The sequence below is a fragment of the Perca fluviatilis genome, chromosome 13 (assembly GCF_010015445.1).
Source record: "Perca fluviatilis chromosome 13, GENO_Pfluv_1.0, whole genome shotgun sequence".
Classification (NCBI taxonomy): domain Eukaryota; kingdom Metazoa; phylum Chordata; class Actinopteri; order Perciformes; family Percidae; genus Perca; species Perca fluviatilis.
The window spans coordinates 14,388,226-14,408,112 of record NC_053124.1 but is presented as its reverse complement, the minus strand read 5'-3'; the positions used below and the strand labels follow the sequence as shown (position 1 = coordinate 14,408,112).

The following is a 19,887-nucleotide window of genomic DNA, read 5'->3' as shown; positions in this document are numbered from 1 at the left end:
AGTCCTTTCCTGCATACCAGAGGGACACATAATGTAGAAGAGGTCTGCACAGTTCATCAGCATTAAAACAAAACCTGTATTGAAAAGGAAAAGAAATAAAGTCCTGAAAATAGCAATGCATTTTTCATTATTACAACTCAATTTGCAGAGAACGAGCCCGATGTAAAATTGCTTCCATATGCCTCCGCTGCGGGGCGCCACAGAATCTGCCAGAACTGCTATCATACGGTTTATGATGATTTATCCTCTATAATTGGCTGATGCAGGGCGCTGGAGCAGGATTGGTGAACCAATAGGAAGTCCGGATAACGAATCGTTCGTTTGATTGGCTAAACGCGGGTGTCAATCAAGCAGCGACGGGGTCTGGAAGCAGAGTGCGGCCAGTCGGTTGTTTTGCTCTCTAGAGGACAGAGCTCCGCTCGCTGAGAACACACACTCTCACACACACACACACACTCTCTCTCTCTCTCTCTCTCTCTCTCTCTCTCTCTCTCTCTCTCTCTCTCTCTCTCTCTCTCTCTCTCTCTCTCTCTCTCTCTCTCTCTCTCTCACACGCGCGCGCGCACACACACACACACACACACACACACACACACACACACACACACACACACACACACACACACACTACACAAGACTGTCCAAATACGTTTACACTTGATGGCAATTCCATTTACAATTTTTTTTTATATTTCAAAATTTAGTACATTTATGTGTCTATAGATGTAGATGAAACACATTTTCAGGCAATTATGGTAAACCATTAAATTAATGAAATAGCTCCTAATCATAAAAATGCTAGGCATACATTGACCACACAATTAGACACAAGTAGCCTATATCTAGTATTTTACATCAATTATTGTTGTCATAATTGGGTATAGGAAATTATAATTATGTCTGTCTGTATAATTCAGAAAAAAAGGGAATTTAAAATTTTTTGTTTGCTTTGTATGTTAATTTTAAAAAAAAACATATTCTACAATGAATTAAAACAGTTACATTTGCTTTAACTATTGACACATAATTGGAAGAATAAAATCCTACTGGCCTATTTTTTAAAGGCATAAAACAAATAATATAATTATTAGTTTTTTTAAGCAAAAACATATGCCATCATTTTCCAAAAAGCCTAATTATAGCCTACAAACCAGATAATATGATTCCAGATGTAATATCATTACTGCAAAATCAAGTGATTAAATTAGGGCTGTATTTATTGAACTGTATTTTCCTTTACTAATTTAATCATCACATTTAACCTGCAACCAATGCCATATACAGTAATTACTGAATAAGGTAGGCTATCTATTACTGCTCATGATAATAAAATTATAACAAAAATAAAATTGTATTCACTTTTCATGAAAAGTGGAACTAAGTGCTGCTGTGCCCCAAAAGTCTGATAATAAGTAGGCCTAATTTAATATGCCTAAATTCATAAAATTAGGCTAAAATATGTTATGAAACAGTACCTTTTGCACTCAGAATAGACTTAAATCTAACTCGAGACCAGTGTATAAGGAGGACTTTTAACGTGAGCTAAAAAATAATAGCCTAATAATACTACTAACGACAAAATAGTCTCATGGAAGTCACCTCGATTTCCCTCAGGCTTCCCGTGAGTCTTTGCGGGACCCAGACGTATGCGCACGCGCAACAGCCTCCCACACATCATGTATTATTCCACCAATCAGCTTCGTCCTCAGAGGAGCATGTGGGGGTGATTTAAGAGCTCTCCCCTAATAAATCTGTCAGAAGTTCACAAAGTTGATTTAAATGTGTTTCACATCGTTATGAAAATACTTGTGGATTAATCAAGTGGCTGCACACTGGCGTCAGATCAATTGGAGTAGATTACTCTTCACAGCTTTTTGAAAGCAACGCGATTTGGAGCGTATAGACTGGATTTGTCGTGCCACCAAGTCAAATCTGTAAAAGCTCGCATGAGGCGGACCGCAAATGTCACTTGTTCTTTTCAATGGGGGTTTGTTATAGCTTTGCAAGACTCTGATGCAGCGCATAAATAGGACGCTAACATTTCTGCCGGTGATAGCCTACAATTTCAAATATCTATGCTATCTTGGGTCGACATAGTGTGAATATTGGGCCACAATTTGCTGTTGGTCTGTAATGTTGCAGCTGCATCCTAAACATGATCCTAAATGAAGTGTGATGTGGTGTGTAATCAGCCCTACAGCAGGTTCGACAGTGTGCTCACTCTGCAGGAGGACTCGACTAACTGTCTGCTGTTGAGACTACCAAGCTGACTGGCTATGTGTGTTGAACTTGTGTCTGCAATTGAATATGATTTTCTCTTTGTCCTTCTCTTTGGTTTTTCTTTTTGATGCAATGGCAAAGTCTATGCAGACTATTTCCAAAAGGATTAGGCTATTGTGGATTTGCAGTGCACAGAAAACCCAATTCCAGCAGCCACACTCGGAGGTAAATAGGTCACTCACTACAGTAGCCTATAGAGACCCAGAGGAAGTGTTTCATTCATTTGGACTTCAACTGCTTATTCTCATCTTATTTATTGGGTTAAGTGATAGCTGTCTATTTTCTTTCATAGCCTAACACGCGATTCTCATATTACACTCCACTAAAGCAATATAAGAAAACGATATAAATTCAAAATATATCCGGTAACATGTAGCCTACGCAGAAAAGTCGTGGTTTTATATCATCATTTTATCAGTCGACATAGATAACTCGTCAGGCTGTTAAACGCAAAAAAATAAATAACTAGCAAACCTAAAGACGTAAAAAAATGATATTCACCTCTTCATCTCTTCTTGCTAAGGAAGGTTTACTAGCCTTTAAACCCAAAGTCTACAAAATATGAGTCATTTGTAGTTATCACCTTGGTTTCATTTGAGCAGTAGAAAAGCGACATAAAATAGATATACATGACTGTTTCCACTATTCGACAGCAGGGGTCGCAAACGATCCAGATAACTGACACTCTCATGTGTATCGGCCTTCAGCAAAGTCCAGCCCAGTTCAGTCATTTTATGAAAAAAGGTTGAAGAAATTGCAACAGAAGCAAACTCAACTGATTTTGTATCCTGAATATGTCATGAGTAAGAAAAAAACCCCCAAAGAATCCCATTAGGGGAAAGTTTCGAAAAAGACCCAAATATAGCCTATTCATACGCCTATTCATTCCTTTTCTCACGTGAATAGGGTAAACATTTTAACCTTTAGCAACATGAAAATTACTGAGTTGATTATTTACATCAAGACAAACAAAAAATGTATTACAAGTTTTTTGAAATTGTTAACATGGGCAAACGGTGCATAATCTAATTACATATGTGCTAATTTGCATAAATACCACAACAGATCTAAACATTGGGTATAGCCAGGTGAAAATGTCTTGTTGACATATAACAGTAAAATACTTAATGTTAAGGTCTGAATGGAACCCATTTAGGCTACCCATGAACAGTAATACATAGAAGGAAGGAGTAGGCCTACTCTAAACCAGCCTTTATTAATTATTATTGCAGTCGTGACAGAAAAACTATCATATGCATAACAATAACACATTCTGCATAATGAATACTTTTACTTGTGATATTTAAGTGCATTTTTCTGGCAATACTTCTGTACTTTAACTTGAGTCAAATTTGTAATGCTAGACTTTTAGTTTTTTTTGGGGTGTACTTAAGTAAAGGATATGAATGCTTCTTCCACCACTAGATACAGTGGATACTGTATTTATTTTATTTTCATTCACAATAAATGTTTTCTAAAGGTACAACAACCAGTTTCTGTTTTAATTTAGTCTATCTTCTAGTTTTGTTCTTCAGATTTAACTCAAGGTTCAACAACACCACCAAGTGTTATTCTGGACAGCCACATGTGTATCAAGGCATGAGTATCATAAAATCACCCCATTTGATATTGCCTTGATAAAGGCCATGCAGTTTACGCCTGAGATCTTGGAGGACAGACCTCCTCCAAAACAATGATTTTGTGTAATGTTTATCATTTATTTTGTGCATGTGGTTCTAAATTGTAATTGTAAAATTAGAAAAACAAACACGGTACAAACTGAAATATCATAGCCTATAGCGATTTTCATTCCTTATTTTGTCATAGGATCAGTTTGTGTCTCTGTTGCAGTAGAAGTTAACTGCATAGTTGATCGATCTTACTCAGCTGGAGGGGACAACCTCAAAAAGTTAACAGTGGCAACTTCAGCTTGTTTCACCATTTTGGTATAGGTAAAATGTATGAGAAATATGAACGAGGAGTTTTATAGGGTATAAGCATATAACCTATAAAACTACTCTTTGTTCATATTTCTCAATATTGTTTTGTTTAGAACTATAGTTTTGGAATATATTCCAAACTATAGTTCTAAACAAAACAATATTCAGATTAAATTGACAACATCCTTGACTATAAAACCACTGACAAGACAGACCTTGAAAGATCCAAATGGTTGCGTTAAGGATAACATGACCTCATTACATCATCAACATCATCAGTCTAAATGGCAAATATTGATCTGAGAGGGACTAATGTTTCAATCCAGATAAAGTAACATTGTTGCGATAGTGTGTTCAATAATGTTTTTAACCCGTTTAAATTGGTAGAGGTGGAGCTATTTTATTGGGTAGTTTAGTCCATAACCATTACAATGCATTGCATACACATGTTTTCATATAACATGTTATCTGGAAGCCTTCCTTACAAGCTGGAGGGAATGTTGGTTTCTTTCTTTCCACCAATGATCAGGAATAAAGTAGGCCTAGCCTATAGACGGATTTGTTTTGGGTGTGGGTAAATTGTTTTGTAGACGCCAGGATTCCGCCGTTGGCTTTCCCCTTTGTTAGGGGGTTAGGGTTAGGCTAAATTGTAATTCAGCTTTTAACCAGTAGGTCACACATGGGACAGAATTCGAGGATGTTGGTCAGCAGCACAAACATCCCGGAACTGCAGCTTAACCAGGTTCCTGACAACCCCCTTTGGGTCTATGTTGTTGTTGAATGTAGGAAACGAACACAACAAAGATCAATATTTGATATTTCTGAAATGAAATCAGTTTAGTTTCTGCTATTATTTCTGTAAATAATGTGTAGTGTTTGTGGTGGGGGTTGGCGACTTGGAGATAGTTGCCAACTGTCTCTTACCCTCATTGGTCAAAAGTACAACTGACATTCTTATTGTCCAATCACAATCTGTTGCGGCGAGCGCTTTGGACCAATCTACATGAGCTATGCAAATCCTGGAACGAAGTTTCCCCAGTAGCAGCACACACTACGGTGACAGCATTTAGCTTTTCAGATGTTTCCTTTTTCTGTTTAATTAGCAACGTCAGGAAGGTTTTGATAGCTAGGTGCCGCCGACGAATAACTGAAGAGCATCGTTTTCGCTATGTTTGCGCCAAGAGGTTCCCATTAACCGGTTATTAAAGCTGATGGCTCACTGCTAACAGCTAGCTAGCATAGCTATTTAACGATTTCGCCGGTACGTTACAGGCGGACCTCTTTGTCTGACAGGGGGAGGCGTGCTCTTTTGTTAGCCTTTTCCCTTTGTCCATTCGGGAAAGAGGAACTGTTGGGTCAGTATTTAGCAATTATCTGCAGCTCTAAAAGTACTTAGAAAATGCAAATCGCGAAAAAATACCTCACAGAAGGCCTAATTCAGCTAACGATCTTACTCAGTTTGATTGGAGTTCGTGTGGATATCGACAGCTACTTAAGCGGCTATTATACGCCTCTGATAGAGATTAACGTGGGTCCTAGCTCAGCCTACACCCAGACACCCTTTCATAATTTGAGAGACACTCTTGACGGATACAGTGTGCACCCAAAATGTCCCGAGTTGGACTATTTCTTTGCAAGTCGCCGACTACTAGACGAGGTGAGGACCCTTGGCTCACCGCGGTTCCCCACACAGTTGAACGCATGGCTGGTGCACCAAGTGTCTGCCACTGACAAGGCTGACTGTGGGCCTTCAACCAGCAACAACACTGACACCAACTCAGGGTTAGAAAGCCCCGGGGACGAAGTCAGGAATGACAGTGAACACCTGCCTGACAGTGGCCAAGAGGTGTGCAAAACAACCCCTGAACTCGGACAAAGGCCTTGTAGCGCTGGAGCCTGCGGGTTTTTTAAAGAGGCAAGTGTGTGTGTGTGTGTGTGTGTGTGTGTGTGTGTGTGTGTGTGTGTGTGTGTGTGTGTGTGTGTGTGTGTGTGTGTGTTTGTGTGAGAGAGAGAAATGTAACCTAAAGTTAAACAGTTTGCTGCTAACTAAGCTATGTGACCTAGACGGTTGGCTGCCCAGTTAAAGTAATTGACTGAGGTGGAGAACCAGAGTTAAAACTTCCTCACTGCTTAACAGAACAGCTAATGCTATCACTAGCTAACAAGCAGCACTTACCAGTGTTATGATGGGTGCCCATGTAACAAGTAACTTATTTTGGAACATTTCCTTGTGCACCAGGAAACAACACAATGTGATAACAACCTGTTGGCAAAACTTGAAATGTGCATTCACTTTCACTTTGTATGGCTCTACCAGTTGCAATCCAGTGATTCAGTTCTTGCTTAGTTAGGTTTAGGGACGTTCATGACAATTTGGTAACTCAGTTTAAACAATGCCTAACTGGTCTAGTTAAACAATTGACTTATCTATATAACCAGTTAACAAGAAGACTTGTTAGTTTTCTAGTTAGTTGTACAGCATTACAAGTATTCGTCTGTCTGCTGCACCTGTCACTCTCACTATGGAACGTGACACATTAAGCCATGTCTTAATAGTCGGGGCAGCAGAATTAACTTCACAAATAAGACCCTAATAAGACCTGTGTATTGTGTGACCATGCAGCTGTAAAACTTTAACTCACATTCACTCACATGTTATTGTTAAACACTAAAAGTAAGAATAATAACCAATTAACTGTAATCTGTGACTGACATATTTTTTTAAGATTTCTGTAATCGCACCCAGACCCTTTATATTCAACTCTGCCAGTGATCCAGTTTTTCTAGCTTGGGGTAGAAACAGCTGCTCTGTGAATGTTATGTCCTGAGGACAGTTGATGTCGCCAATTGTGTAACTTTATCCCCTTTCTTTAGACTCAACCAGCAGCTGTGTGCCTTGAGAGGCGGAGAAGTGAGGCTTAGACCCACACCCTGTTTGCTTTCACAAAAGCGGTGGTCCATACTTGAACACTGCCCCCTCCCAGGGTTCTTGTTCACATGGATAATGTGATGTTGACACATATTATTTTTTTTACCTTACCCACTCTATTGTAAAATAAGTAATAGCTTAACTGCTTAAAGGGTAAGCTTTTGTGTTTTATTTATATATATATATATATATTTTTTTAGAAATACAGTGTTGCAAATGAGAGGACTACAGCTGTAATATTTGAAAGTAATAATCAATACTTATCTATATTCACTGGGCCATTTGAAGATGGAAAAGCTACTCCGGTAGAAGTCGACAAGCTGAGACAGAGCTTGAGCAAAACTTGGTAAATCAGGAGTGTCTTACAACATCTAGGGTTGGGTCAGCTCTGGGAGTAATTAGCCTATCTGTGTGTTTTTATATATATATATATATACATACATACATACATACATACATACATACATACATACATACATACATACATACATACTCACCTAAAGGATTATTAGGAACACCTGTTAAATTTCATGTTAACGAAATTATCTAATCGACCAATCACATGGCAGCTGCTTCAATGCATTTATGGGTGTGGTCCTGGTCTAGACAATCTCCTGAACTCCAAACTGAATGTCAGAATGGGAAAGAAAGGTGATCTAAGCAAATTTTAGTGTGGCATGGTTGTTGGTGCCAGACGGGCTTGTGTGAGTATTTCCCAATCTGCTCAGTTACTGGGATTTTCACCCACAACCATTTCTAGGGTTTACAAAGAATGGTCTGAAAAAGGAAAAACATCCAGTATGCGGCAGTCCTGGGGGCGAAAATATGTTGTTGATGCTAGAGGTCAGAGGAGAATGGCCCGACTGATTCCAGCTGATAGAAGATCAACTTTGACTGAAATAACCACTCGTTACAACCGAGGTATGCAGCAAAGCATTTGTGAAGCCACAACACGAACAACCTTAAGGCGGATGGGCTACACCAGCAGAAGACCCCACCAGGTACCACTCATCTCCACTAAAAATAGGAAAATGAGGCTACAATTTGCACGAGTGCACCAGAATTGGACAGTTGAAGACTGTAAAAATGTTGCCTGGTCTGATGATTCTCGATTTCTGTTGAGACATTCAGATGGTAGAGTCAGAATTTTGCATAAACAGAATGAGAACATGGATCCATCGTGCCTTGTTACCACTGGGCAGGCTGGTGGGGGTGTAATGGTGTGGGGGACCCCTTTCGCCTTCAGAACTGCCTTAATTCTTTGTGTCATTGATTCAACAAGTTGCTGGAAGCATTCTTTAGAAATATTGGCCCATATTAATAGGATAGGGTCAAACACGGTATTAGTATGGTGTTCCTAATAATCCTTTAGGTGTGTGTGTGGTGTGTGTGTGTGTGTGTGTGTGCACACACACACACACTTTCATACACAAATACAGCTGCTAATACATTTCTAACTTGCAAAAGGCCCACAGTTGATGGGACAATGAAAGAAGTTAGGGTTAAATGAAGTCTGTTCAGGTGGTCTCTCTTTCCTCCAGAGTTACAACAACCGCTTATTAATACAAACTTTTTTCTCAGTCAGAACATTTGTTTTAACATTTTCTGAACTATCCAATTATCTGCGATAGTGGGATTTGGGAAACCAGAAATGTAAGTGTCTTTTAGGTCTTTGGATGTTAGCCAACAAATTTACTATTTTTTTCTCTTTCCCCTCTCTTCTATCCTGAATCCTTTCCTGATCCCCAAATGTGTCTTCCCCTTCTCTTCCTTCTGCCTTTCTTTGACTTACCAGGAGGAGGATGTTAAAGTTAAAGAGGAGGAAGAACCTGTCCCACTTACTCAGCTGGCTCACAGTTCCACACTGGAACAAGAGGTATGATCCTGGTTTGTCACAGTTGCCTTCATTTGTCGCTGTATACTGTTGAAAATGTTGCACATTGCATCAGTGTTTTAAAAAGTTCCAGTTTACTAAAACGTAGCTATGCTGGTTGTCTTTTAATAATAAAGAGGTGTGTCACAATACGCGCGTCATGCTTGCAGAGGTTTTACAGTCGTGTGACAGTGTTAAAAATTACGTTGTACCGATTTTTTTTTATCCAAAATTGACATTTTGACATGACCTTATCACTTAAATTATAACATTCTGATGACAGTGCTGTTTTGCTAACGCCGTGTAAGATTAGGGACATTGAAACCCGACAATTACGGTATGTCTCACAGGGAATGACTTTGTGTTTCAGTTTCCTTTCCTAATGTTCTGTACAGCTAGCTTTTCAAGAGGATTTAAGAGTATAATTATGCATTTTCAGCAGTTTTTTTCTCTTGTATTTTTAAGTTATATTAAAGCATATACTGTGGTAGGGTTTAAAACTCTGGCACGAATACTTTAATTCACATTCGAGACATTGCTTAAACATACCACTAAAGCCCAGTTCAGACCAAATATACGAGACAAAACTATTTCAAAAGGCTGCAGGAAAAAGTAGCTGCGGGTCTGAACCGGCCCGTCTCAGCTCGACTCAAGCCGGGTGATGGCGTTGCCTGCGACTCAGCTGGTCAAGTCTCCAGAGGCTGGTTTTAGATCGTAAGGGACGTCGCCTGTTTCAACAGCCAATAGCAAAGTCAGCTTGTTAAGTCAGCCACAAACTATAGAAATAAATTATCCATACCGCCCGTGAGCACGGTATCGTTATGTGGTCAAGCGAGCTAGGGAGAGGGAGAGAGAAAGGGCTGAGAGGCGTTAACAACAAAGCAGTGAATCGAATAAATAAAACGTTTTCGCCGATTCATCACTAGAAATGCAACTGTAGCAAGCATCGCTTACGTTATCGACATTCATAATTGGACGCAACAAATAAAATATCAAGCTACAAAAAAGCCTGAAAGACGGAAGTTAGAACAGACTTACAAAGAGTCGTTGCTATGGAGATTACGCACCACCTCGTCGCATTGGTGTCAACTGACAGGTTTCAGAACGTTGCAGACCGGCGCGTTGCAAGTCTCCACTCGTCTCATCGCAAATCTCTAGTCTGAACTGGGCTTTACTCTGTCCCTGCGGTATTGTTTGTATTTTCTTTTTACCTGTTGCAGAGTCTGCTTGAAGGCATCACTGCACTTTCTGATCCAGCACGCCACCATCCTCCTGCCATTGATATTGACCAGCACTGGAGCAATTTACTCTCTCTGTCTGTTACTGACCTTGACGTAAGTGGTCTTCTCATGTTCCTGAGAAGCCTGGCAATGTATTTTATATAAAGCATAATATCGCTTTGCAGAGAGTAATTCAGACGGATCAGTATGTTAGAATGGAGAGTTTTTGCTTCCTGTTATGATCTACATGTTGTGGAGGTTTTTCAAAATTGCAAAGACTGAGTTTTTGCTAAAACCTATGTCTGATGTGTAGGACTTGGACTCCCTTGTTACCGAGCGTCTGTCAGACCTCGGCACAGACATCACCAGCGCCATCAGCCAGGATGTCAGTTTGCATGATGCTATGGTAACCAGTGCTGGAGCATTTGGTGTGGCGTCTGAAAGAGCTGAGTCCAGGCCAGTCACCCAACAACAAGGAACCCTCTTACGACTGGACTCGCACTCGGACGCATCACCAGGGATGGCAGTGGGTCTGGCTGCTCTTCCCTTTGCTACAGTATGTAATTTAACTGGAAATGTGTCATCGCATAGTGCACTGGGCGGCTGTCTGGATGAGGCAGTGTTTGACCAGATCAATCAGCTAGGTTTGGAAGGCCTGGACACCCAGCTGATGGGCTCTCTGGAGAGCATAGACCCACAGGTCCTCGAGGACTTGGACTCGGACTCGGGTCTCTCCTTGGAGAGCAGCTCTGGAGGTCCAGTCTCCCCAGGTTGGTTCAAATCTTAACAAATACTTGTAGATTCAATGTCTTTATTGCCATGGCTTGTGAAGCCAATAATTTTTTTTTGTTATACACACTAATACAATAACAGGGTCCCCGCGGGTCCTTAAAAAGTCTTGAAACCTCTTAAATAAAATTTTCGTCCGACTCGTCATCCATTTTTTAAAAATTTATAAATTTTTTTCAACCACAATTTGACCAGCGCGCCATCTGGGGGCAGCCCTTCGGTCTATGTGGGTGCAACCTGCATCATTCCATAGGTGACTGACGAGTAGGGGATTGATAAATGCGTTGCGTAGATGGTTCGCCACCACAGCGTTTTGGTTGAAGCAAAATCGCAAGCATGGGCAAATCTTTGTTTAATGACAATTGGTTGGAGGACGAAAAGTATCGGGGGTGGCTGAAGAAAACAGCCAGTAATCATGAAGCGATGTGTGCTTTATGTAAAAAGACGATACAGCTGGGGACAATGGGCCACATAGCGCTCGATTCACACATGAAAGTAGAGAAGCACAATAAGTATGTGTCGTCGCAGGCAAGTAGTGCCCAGAAGTATCTTCTCATCTTCTCCTGTTGAACCTAGCGCTTCGACCTCTCAGCCTTCCACAAGGCCGTCCACTTCATCAAGCAATGCCTTCGGTAGTTTGGTGAATTGCATTAGGTCTATGAATAGATTATTGAATGTGCTTGCATTTATCTGTGTCTGAAATGACATAGAAAACAGTAAGCAGACCCTGAACAACATTTTCTTGGGGAGAACCCCCAAAACCCTCCTCATTTGGCAGCCACATTTACCCATAATTTAGAGAAAGGATGATGAATACTTTAACTTTTTTGTGTATTTGTGGACTTTTACAATGTCCTGGGGCTGTCCTCCATGTCTTTTTCAAACTGCTATGAGGGGCCAGAATTTAGAAATTACCTGAAGTACCTTAAAGTCTCTAGGCCATTTTATAGTCGTGCGTAAAATCGACGGCGTAGCCCCGCAGCCTGACGCGCACCTCTCGAAGGTTCCGACTCCGGCACAGCTCCGGCGAGCCGCAGCCCTCTGGAGCAGATACGCACAGCTTCTATTTTTGCCGGATGCCGGAGAGCTCCGCAGCAATTCAGCACAGGGCAGATGGTGCGGGACAGGAAGTCGAGCACAGAAACCAAATAAAACATCCGTTAATTTTCAAAATAAAATACACCGTGCTCACGGTGGATCATATTTCCCTGCACTACACCTTGAAAACGTCATAATGGGCGGAGACGAGCCTGAAACAAACTGTTGTTGGTTTTGTGGTTCTGTTTATAGAAACTACATCCTGTTGTTATATTGCGCAATCATATGTGAAATCGCGAGATCTTGTGGGTCCTCGTGACCTCAGCTGTCAGTCATGACCGCAGCCGTTCGCAACAAATCTGGACCTGGTGGGTATTTAAGGACGGCGGAGCACGGAGCCGACACGCAGCGGAGCTGATCCGCAGCCGTTCCGCAGTTGGTGGAAATACGTGGTTATAATTTATACATACACAGTCAACCATGTCAGCGTTGTAAGGCAAATTGGTATAAAAGTTGTCGTGTCCCTGTGACCTATCTTTAGCGTGACTCTGGTGAGCTGTGCTGCACTACGCTTCGCCACACCATTCTGTGTTGTGTCGCGCTGAACATTTTCCTGTTTTTTTTGTCTTGGTAAAGTCTTAAATTTTCCTTTTTTAGAGGACTTAAAAATGTCTTAAGTCATTAAATTTGCTGTTAAAAAAATATGCAGATACCCTGAATAATTAACTTTTCCTTCATTCAGGCTCATCCGAGATGTCATCGTCATCCAGTTCGTACTGTGAGGATGAGTGTGGAGCTACAGGCTACAGCAGTGAGGTGGATTCAGTCCCCTCAAAAGGCATCATGGAATACAACACAACATGGTCACCAATTGATCTGAGTGAGAGTGTGTGGCATGATCACAGCTACTCATCTCCTGCTTTCTTCAACCAGCCATCAGTAACCCTTCCTCACAAAGGTATCAAAGAGGAGCCTCTCAGTGAAGATGATGATGACGGGCCAAGGTTTGACGACAGGGAGCTGAGTCGTGATGAGCTGCGCGCCCGTGCCTTGTGCATCCCGTTCTCTGTCCTGCAGATTGTCAACATGCCTGTGGAGGAGTTCCTGGAGGTCCTTGACAGTCATGGCTTCTCCCCGGAACAGGTGACCCTCCTGAGAGATATCCGCAGACGGGGAAAGAACAAACTGGCAGCGCAAAACTGCCGGAAGCGCAAACTAGATGCCATCACAGGGCTGCAGGAGGAGGTGGAAAGGCTGCATGCGCAGAGAGGCAGGCTACTGAGGGAGAAACAGCTTACAGCCAAGACAATGGGTGCTGTGGGCCAGCAGATAAAGCAGCTGACCAGAGACGTACTGGCCCGGCTGAGGGACAACTCAGGACGGCCCCTGAACCCAGAACGATTCACCCTGCAGTGCGGGGCTAATGGGAGGGTTGTAGTTCAGCCTGTAAGACGGCCTGCTGTCTCCACATCAACAGGCAACAAAACAGACAAGAGGAAGAAGGAGAAAAAGCAATGATGCAGTATTGCCAGCTGAGACTTGAGCTTCTAGGTTTTTGGATATTTCTGAACTTACTTGCCTGACTCTTTTGGGACCTCCTCTTTTGCAAAAGTGCGTGTGGATTCACCACTGTTGGGACCCTAAATCGATAAAAGCTGCAAAAAGAAAAGAAACTCAGAACATAGATAATTAAAATATCTGTAAATACAATTTCTCAAAAATGTAGCTTACACACTGGACATTTTTTGCTTATTGAAGATGGACAAGGCACGATGGGCAGTTTAATGGATGAGCTAAACTGCTGGCGATGCTACCAGTCTCTTTGTGCCTGTTAACATTAAAGTTGAGTCATACAAACTGAGACAACCAGACATGTCTGTTAACATGGCCAGCAGTGTGACACTTACTGGATAGCTATCTCGTAGGGAGGATTATGTTTGTTTGTTTCCATGTAATCTCACCTCTCAATATATCCCTACTTAGTATAAGGAGGAGGTTGAAGATTGTATTTATTAAAGTTTCTGAGGTTCCTGAAATGCTTATATGCATCGTGAAACTGTCGAGGGCAGTATCTTTTTTTTTTTTTCTTTTCATAATGGTAAGTTTATCTCAGTGATGAGAATATTGGGACATTGCCTATCTAAAGTTTACAGCTTTGTTTCCGATATTTAAAGGCATGTATTGTTCAGTAGAAATTTGTACTGAATGTTTTCCTTATGTCGTGATGACATACAATATACCAATGATTAAACTGACAAGGCCTTAATTTGCATTGGATACATGTTTTGGTTATTATGTGTGCACATGATCCACAGATGCACATTATCATAACAAATATTTTTTAGGAGGCTACCATTTAATGTTTTTCAATAATATTGAATAATTTGTTTCAAGCAAAAATTTTCTTAACCCATTTTTTTCAGTTACATAAGCGTTTTGGCAAGATTATATTCTACCTCACGCCTTAGTTTGTTATAGATTTTGGCTAAATAAAACAATTTCCTTTTTAGGGGAACTTAAATGCACTCAACTACACATTCTTCATTATTTAAATGGCCATCCCATTTCCTCAAAAAAAGTATACAATCAACTATTTAATGATTTAATGTCATTTGGGTGTTGCTTTTTATATATTTGCGATTATCTGAGAGTTAAAATAAGAATTTGGTAACATTTGCCGTTCATGGGCACACGTATTTAAACAGTCAGCTGAGTGAGTTAAATGGAGAAAGGTGCATAAAGTAATGGTATAACTCAAGAAGTATTTCTTCTCCTATTCCCTCACAAATGTGTTTTTTTTAATTTTCTGGTTTGACAAAGAGTTTACTTTCTGTTTGTGTAAATTTGAAACTGTTTTTCTTTGTTTCTGGGTGCAAATGTTTTTGATTGCATGGTGATTGTTGACTGTTGATAGGATGATTTTTGCTTAGGAAATTTGAAATGCTTTTGCTGACATTGTTCTTTCTGATTTAAAAACATAAAAACAAAACTGCCTGTCTCATTCTTGTGTCACTGTTTTAGGAGCATAGCTACACCTCTGAATAACCAGCATTGATAACAGGATATCCACAATATCATAAATTAGGGTTTTTGATGAGGGACGTAACCTGGAAAATGATGTACGAACAAATCTTTCAGTAGTTTAAGACCTTATGGTCCTAACACTGAGTTTTTGTGTCTTGGACTTTGCAAAACAAGCTGTACAGAAAGATGCTATAGATCCACACATCTTATTAAGCAAATCAGAGGTAAAGGGAATAAAGCAATTCGAGGGGGGCAAGAGCAGTGGTTCCTGTACAATTTTAAATAAAGTAAATTCAAAATGTAGAAACCTAGGTAGGTTAAGAAAGGAAGAGGTGGTTTTAACTGAATAATGTGGGCATTCCAATTTAAATTGCACACTTTAGATCCTGAGAAAGCATCCAAGTGGTTTATGTGAGCATTGTCAGGTTCAACGAGGAGTCTGTTGTCTATGTAATCATGGACTGTAATAGGTATTTGTTACAGTGTCTTTTACATATTTTTTATTGTAATATTCCTATTATATATGCATGTTCTTGACTGTTGCATTACTTTGCTTTAGGCTGGAATTGCTCTTAATATAACATTAATTGACTTGTTCAGTAGAGCAAACAGTTTCTTTCTTCAATTTTCTCGGAGAAACAGGATTTAATCGCTGATCCACATTCCGAAGCTGAAGGTGGCGGTAATGCACGTAATACGTTGGTTGTCAACTGCAGTTAATACCCCTAAAGAAGAAGATAGCACGAGGCGCAAACGCAAAGGTAAAGGAGTGAAGATCATTTTCCTTCTAGGCTCCCGTAGAAGTAGAAATCCTACGACTAGCTTTTGGCGCCTCTACCGCCCTGCAGCCGAGATAAAGCTATAAAGCGAAGGCTGACCGCGTGTTAAGAAGGCATCGCCGAAGCCGTTCCTGTTGTTTTTAGGGTGCGTATGCAGTAGTAATCTATTTTATACGCTGCATCATAATCGATTGACCAAGGCAAGCTAACGGTAGCTTTCTTTTGCAAGTTGGACATTGTTGCAGGCAACGCAGTGTGCGCAGAAAGTGAGCCATAACGTTACGTTACCACAACAATATTAGCTAGCTAGCTATAATGTTACCATTTAACTTAAGGCTGCTTAGCTACATCACCACATTGTTTGCTATTTTATCTCAGAGTGTATTGCAATGTTTTGACTAAGTCACATTAATGTCAGCTAACGTTAGATACAACTAGAAGTGTCTATATCAGGATTTTGTTGCATCCTTTGGGCCTTGAGCGTTTGTATCTTTGCCAGCCTGGCGTTTACCGTAAATTGCTTATTGAAAATGCTAATGTTAGCATCACTAACTTAAGTTGTTCCTTCACACCACGCATCTTTATCAACCGCCAATGTCTGAAATACTATCCGCTAATTAACTTTACAGTTTGCACGTAGGCTATCCTACTTAACGTTATATTGGGATTTGGCTGGCTTTGGATATTCTTTTGCACAACACCCAACGTTAACGTCAGCTAAATTGGTTTGCAACTTAGCATTAACACGTTAATAGTATTGATGTATAGGCGTTTCCGTGTTCATGTACGTTAATGTTACCGATATTTAGTTTAGATGGCATCAGTTAGGCTACAACAAGTTAATAATGGGCATTTTTGTCTCGCTTTTCTTCCCTTCAACTTAATATGGATAACAACAGTACTTTATGCATATCCATGTGAATTAGTTGAATGGCATTGCAAGAAGCTTTTTAAAACAGTTAAAGTTCTCACACTCCTTCCTTCTTTTTTTTTTTTTAGTGCACAACATGGGCAAGAAGCAGAACACCAAGGGTAACGTGAAGAAGGATGCACAGGACACACAGGAAGAGCCTGAGGAATTTGTTGTGGAAAAAGTACTTGACCAACGTCTGGTCAATGGGAAAGTAGAATTCTTCCTGAAGTGGAAAGGGTTTACAGAGTGAGTTCCTCGGGACACCTCCCCCCTGCTGAGCTGGAAGTGCTTCCCTGGTATGGGGTTGTGCCATGCTTTTGTCCATAGCTATTTTGGTTGCATGAATAAGCTGCTGTTCTGCATAGAAGATAGTTAACTATGTTGTTGCATATCTATGGAAATCGGTCTTAAGGGATGTTTTGTGCAAATGGTGACCCTCTCCCTACTTATTTAGGGCTGACAATACCTGGGAGCCAGAGGAGAACCTGGATTGTCCAGAACTGATTTCAGCGTTTTTGGAAGCACAGAAGAACGTTAAGGAGAAGCCTGCTCCCGTTAAGAGAAAGGCATCAACAGATGAGCCAGAGACCGAAGCCAAGAAGAAAGATGTGAGTTCACCAACAGTTTCACATTCCTCTCCAACCCACATTTTACTTGAGATGATACCAGTTGAATTTAGCAGTGGGGATCCTTCACATGATGACAATTTCTCCAGATTCTGTAAAATGATGTCATATGTAAACATTACCTTGTTGTTTAGTATGGTGCACGATTCAGAAAATGTCACGATTCAATATTGATTTTTCTTTGGGCTCAAGATTCGATTCAAAATTGATTTGATTCAAAAATGATTCTCGATTTTATAAAAAAAAAAAAGTTCACAGTATGTAAATGTAGTTACTTTTCCCGTGTGACTGCAATAGACATACAATTAAAAGAACAAACAAATTAAATGTAGTTTCATATTACGTTATGTCTTCATACAAAAATAAAAACCTTTGCAGCTAAAAACTGCAAAGTGCCAAGCTTTTGCCAGCTTTCAAATACATTTAATTCAAGTATAAAATCAAACTCTTTTTAAATAAAAAGCTTTTCAGTCAGAGTTTGAGTTTAGAGCATTGAAAGAGTGTGTTGGTTGACTGGCATGTTAGGTACTTTAGGTTATTGTTCGTCCACATCTTTAATTTTAATCTCTGGGTGATGGCGTACCATTGTGAGTCCTCAAGTTTGTGGTGTTTCCAAAATTCTTAACTTTCGCTTTGCCTAGCCTGCATATAGCATGATTCCTATCAAGTTCAGTCTTCCCCTCGAGGTTATACAAGCCGAAATGTGCAAACTCTCACCTTCAATGAGGATGGAGCAGGTTGAATAATTATTTCTGTGAGGTTTGCCATTGTTTGCGCCCACTAAACTACTTCTGCTGCACTTGTTCTTCTTTTGATTATAACAAGTGCCCAGGCGTCAGTGTGAATTCGACGCAGCGCCATCTATGGGAATGGCGAGCTAAACTCATTTTAGGACAATAGTATACACGCCATTACAAATGAATAATATGAATCAAATTTTGGAATTCTGTGAATCAATTTTTGAATCTGTAGGGCTTGAATCGCGATACAAATGTGAATAAATATATTGTTGTCACTACTTATAGGCTGAGAAACCACGTGGCTTCGCTAGGAACCTCGACCCAGAACGAATAATTGGCGCAACAGACAGTAGCGGGGAGTTGATGTTCTTGATGAAATGGTGAGTACAGAAGGAAATTGTCAATTTATGTGCACGCAGCTCGAACTGTTATTTTTTTTTTTGCACTTGAAACATTCAGTATTCCCTAAGATAAGTAAGATGTACATTCAGCCAGGTACTGCTGCTGTAGCAGAATTTCCCTCAAGTTTAAGTAACGTCTAACCTGAGGTGAACAATAACGATTTGCTGAAACAAGGGTCCATGGTTGCTGTAATGTTTTTCTCCCCCTTTTTTTTTTTCCTTTTTAGGAAAGACTCCGATGAAGCAGATTTGGTTCCAGCCCGTGAGGCCAACACTCGCTGCCCTCAGGTGGTCATTTCTTTCTATGAGGAGAGACTGACATGGCATTCCTGTCCAGAGGACGAGGCTCAGTAGAACTGTCCTCTGGTCCCTGCAGTCCCTTGCACCCTTTTCCTCAGGACTGAATTTTCTCCTCTGGCTTCTTAGTTTTAGCTATTTTAGTTATTTTCAAAGATGTTTCAACCCTTGCATTGTATGGCCGCCAAGGAGAGCTATGTTGTTGTACATATAAAAGGAACTGATTGGGGCGGGGGTGTTATGTATAATGAAATAAGTCTTCCGTTATCATACAATAATTGATGTTATGGCAGTTTAGAAAGCATACTCTTTGATAGAACCCACCACTGCCCATACTCATTCCTGGTCAAAGTTTGTAAATTCTAAATGGCTACTTTGGTCTGTTAAGGTGTCAACCACCTCTTCTATCGCCATGATGCTGTTTTTTTGTTTTCCACATTACTGCGGTTTTGTTCTGAAAGTGCATTTTGTAAACTCTGTCTGTAAATATGATTTGAAGTTCTAAATAAAGGTTTTATGTGACCAAATTCCACTGCTTAGCTGTAATGGTTCCAAGGGAAAAAAAACATCTTAAGGATTAGCAAAGTAAAACACCTATGCAGACTTAACTATGGATGTTAATCTATATTTTGACAACTTGATTTATTTTTGGTCAAGATAATTTGTTGAAAACTGGCATTGTGGACAAATTAGAGCTTACATTTTGATTTGGTTGAAGTTTTCATTCTTGCACTGGCGGTTTATGTACATTCATAATAGTCATTGCCTTTGGTGTCAGTAAAAACAATTAAAAAAAGACCAAATTCCAAAATGTTTCAGCTGGTCCCTAATGAGAACATGTTTGACCTCCTAACCTAAGTATGTTTTAATTTTTCTTGTTTCCTGCTAATGACATGTCGGAGGGTCTAAGAGCTTACATAGTAATGCTTCAGTCTTAAAGAGCTGAGTCACTCAATGGCACAGACATGAATAATGTAGAGAAGCGAACATACCCTGTTAGTTTATTATGCTGACACAGGGGCACACTGTACATGTAGA

The 19,887-nt window shown here is 40.3% G+C and overlaps 2 protein-coding genes across 4 annotated transcripts; both read left to right on the top strand.

Moving 5' to 3' along the window:
• Positions 1–5,245: 5,245 nt before the first annotated feature.
• Positions 5,246–15,058, top strand: nfe2l3 (nuclear factor, erythroid 2-like 3). The gene is made up of 5 exons (XM_039820087.1): positions 5,246–6,135; positions 8,945–9,025; positions 10,243–10,356; positions 10,556–11,012; positions 12,812–15,058. Exons 1-5 carry the CDS (start codon positions 5,620–5,622, stop codon positions 13,585–13,587), a joined length of 1,944 nt encoding a protein of 647 aa, XP_039676021.1. The 5' UTR covers positions 5,246–5,619; the 3' UTR covers positions 13,588–15,058.
• Positions 15,059–15,763: 705 nt separating this feature from the next.
• On the top strand, positions 15,764–19,376 carry cbx3a (chromobox homolog 3a (HP1 gamma homolog, Drosophila)). 3 transcript variants are annotated; one of them, XM_039820083.1, is made up of 5 exons: positions 15,764–15,854; positions 16,872–17,031; positions 17,240–17,393; positions 18,437–18,531; positions 18,780–19,376. In XM_039820083.1, the coding sequence occupies exons 1-5, from the start codon at positions 15,779–15,781 to the stop codon at positions 18,904–18,906; spliced, it is 612 nt and encodes a 203-aa protein (XP_039676017.1). In that variant the 5' UTR covers positions 15,764–15,778; the 3' UTR covers positions 18,907–19,376. The 3 variants fall into 3 exon arrangements, with proteins under 3 accessions (XP_039676017.1, XP_039676020.1, XP_039676018.1); XM_039820086.1 differs by lacking the exon at positions 15,764–15,854 and adding an exon at positions 15,872–16,017; XM_039820084.1 differs by lacking the exon at positions 15,764–15,854 and adding an exon at positions 15,889–16,138.
• The last annotated feature ends 511 nt before the right edge of the window (positions 19,377–19,887 follow it).

What these genes read in the sequence shown, in the direction of transcription:
- nfe2l3 (XM_039820087.1), top strand. Translation starts at nt 5,620, where the DNA reads ATGCAAATCGCGAAAAAATACCTCACAGAAGGCCTAATTCAGCTAACG. An exon ending in CCTGCGGGTTTTTTAAAGAG is followed by an intron (nt 6,136 to 8,944) that starts GCAAGTGTGTGT and finishes TTGACTTACCAG; the next exon opens with GAGGAGGATGTTAAAGTTAA. An exon ending in GTTCCACACTGGAACAAGAG is followed by an intron (nt 9,026 to 10,242) that starts GTATGATCCTGG and finishes TACCTGTTGCAG; the next exon opens with AGTCTGCTTGAAGGCATCAC.
- cbx3a (XM_039820083.1), top strand. Translation starts at nt 15,779, where the DNA reads ATGCACGTAATACGTTGGTTGTCAACTGCAGTTAATACCCCTAAAGAA. An exon ending in CACGAGGCGCAAACGCAAAG is followed by an intron (nt 15,855 to 16,871) that starts GTAAAGGAGTGA and finishes TTTTTTTTTTAG; the next exon opens with TGCACAACATGGGCAAGAAG. An exon ending in AAGTGGAAAGGGTTTACAGA is followed by an intron (nt 17,032 to 17,239) that starts GTGAGTTCCTCG and finishes CTACTTATTTAG; the next exon opens with GGCTGACAATACCTGGGAGC.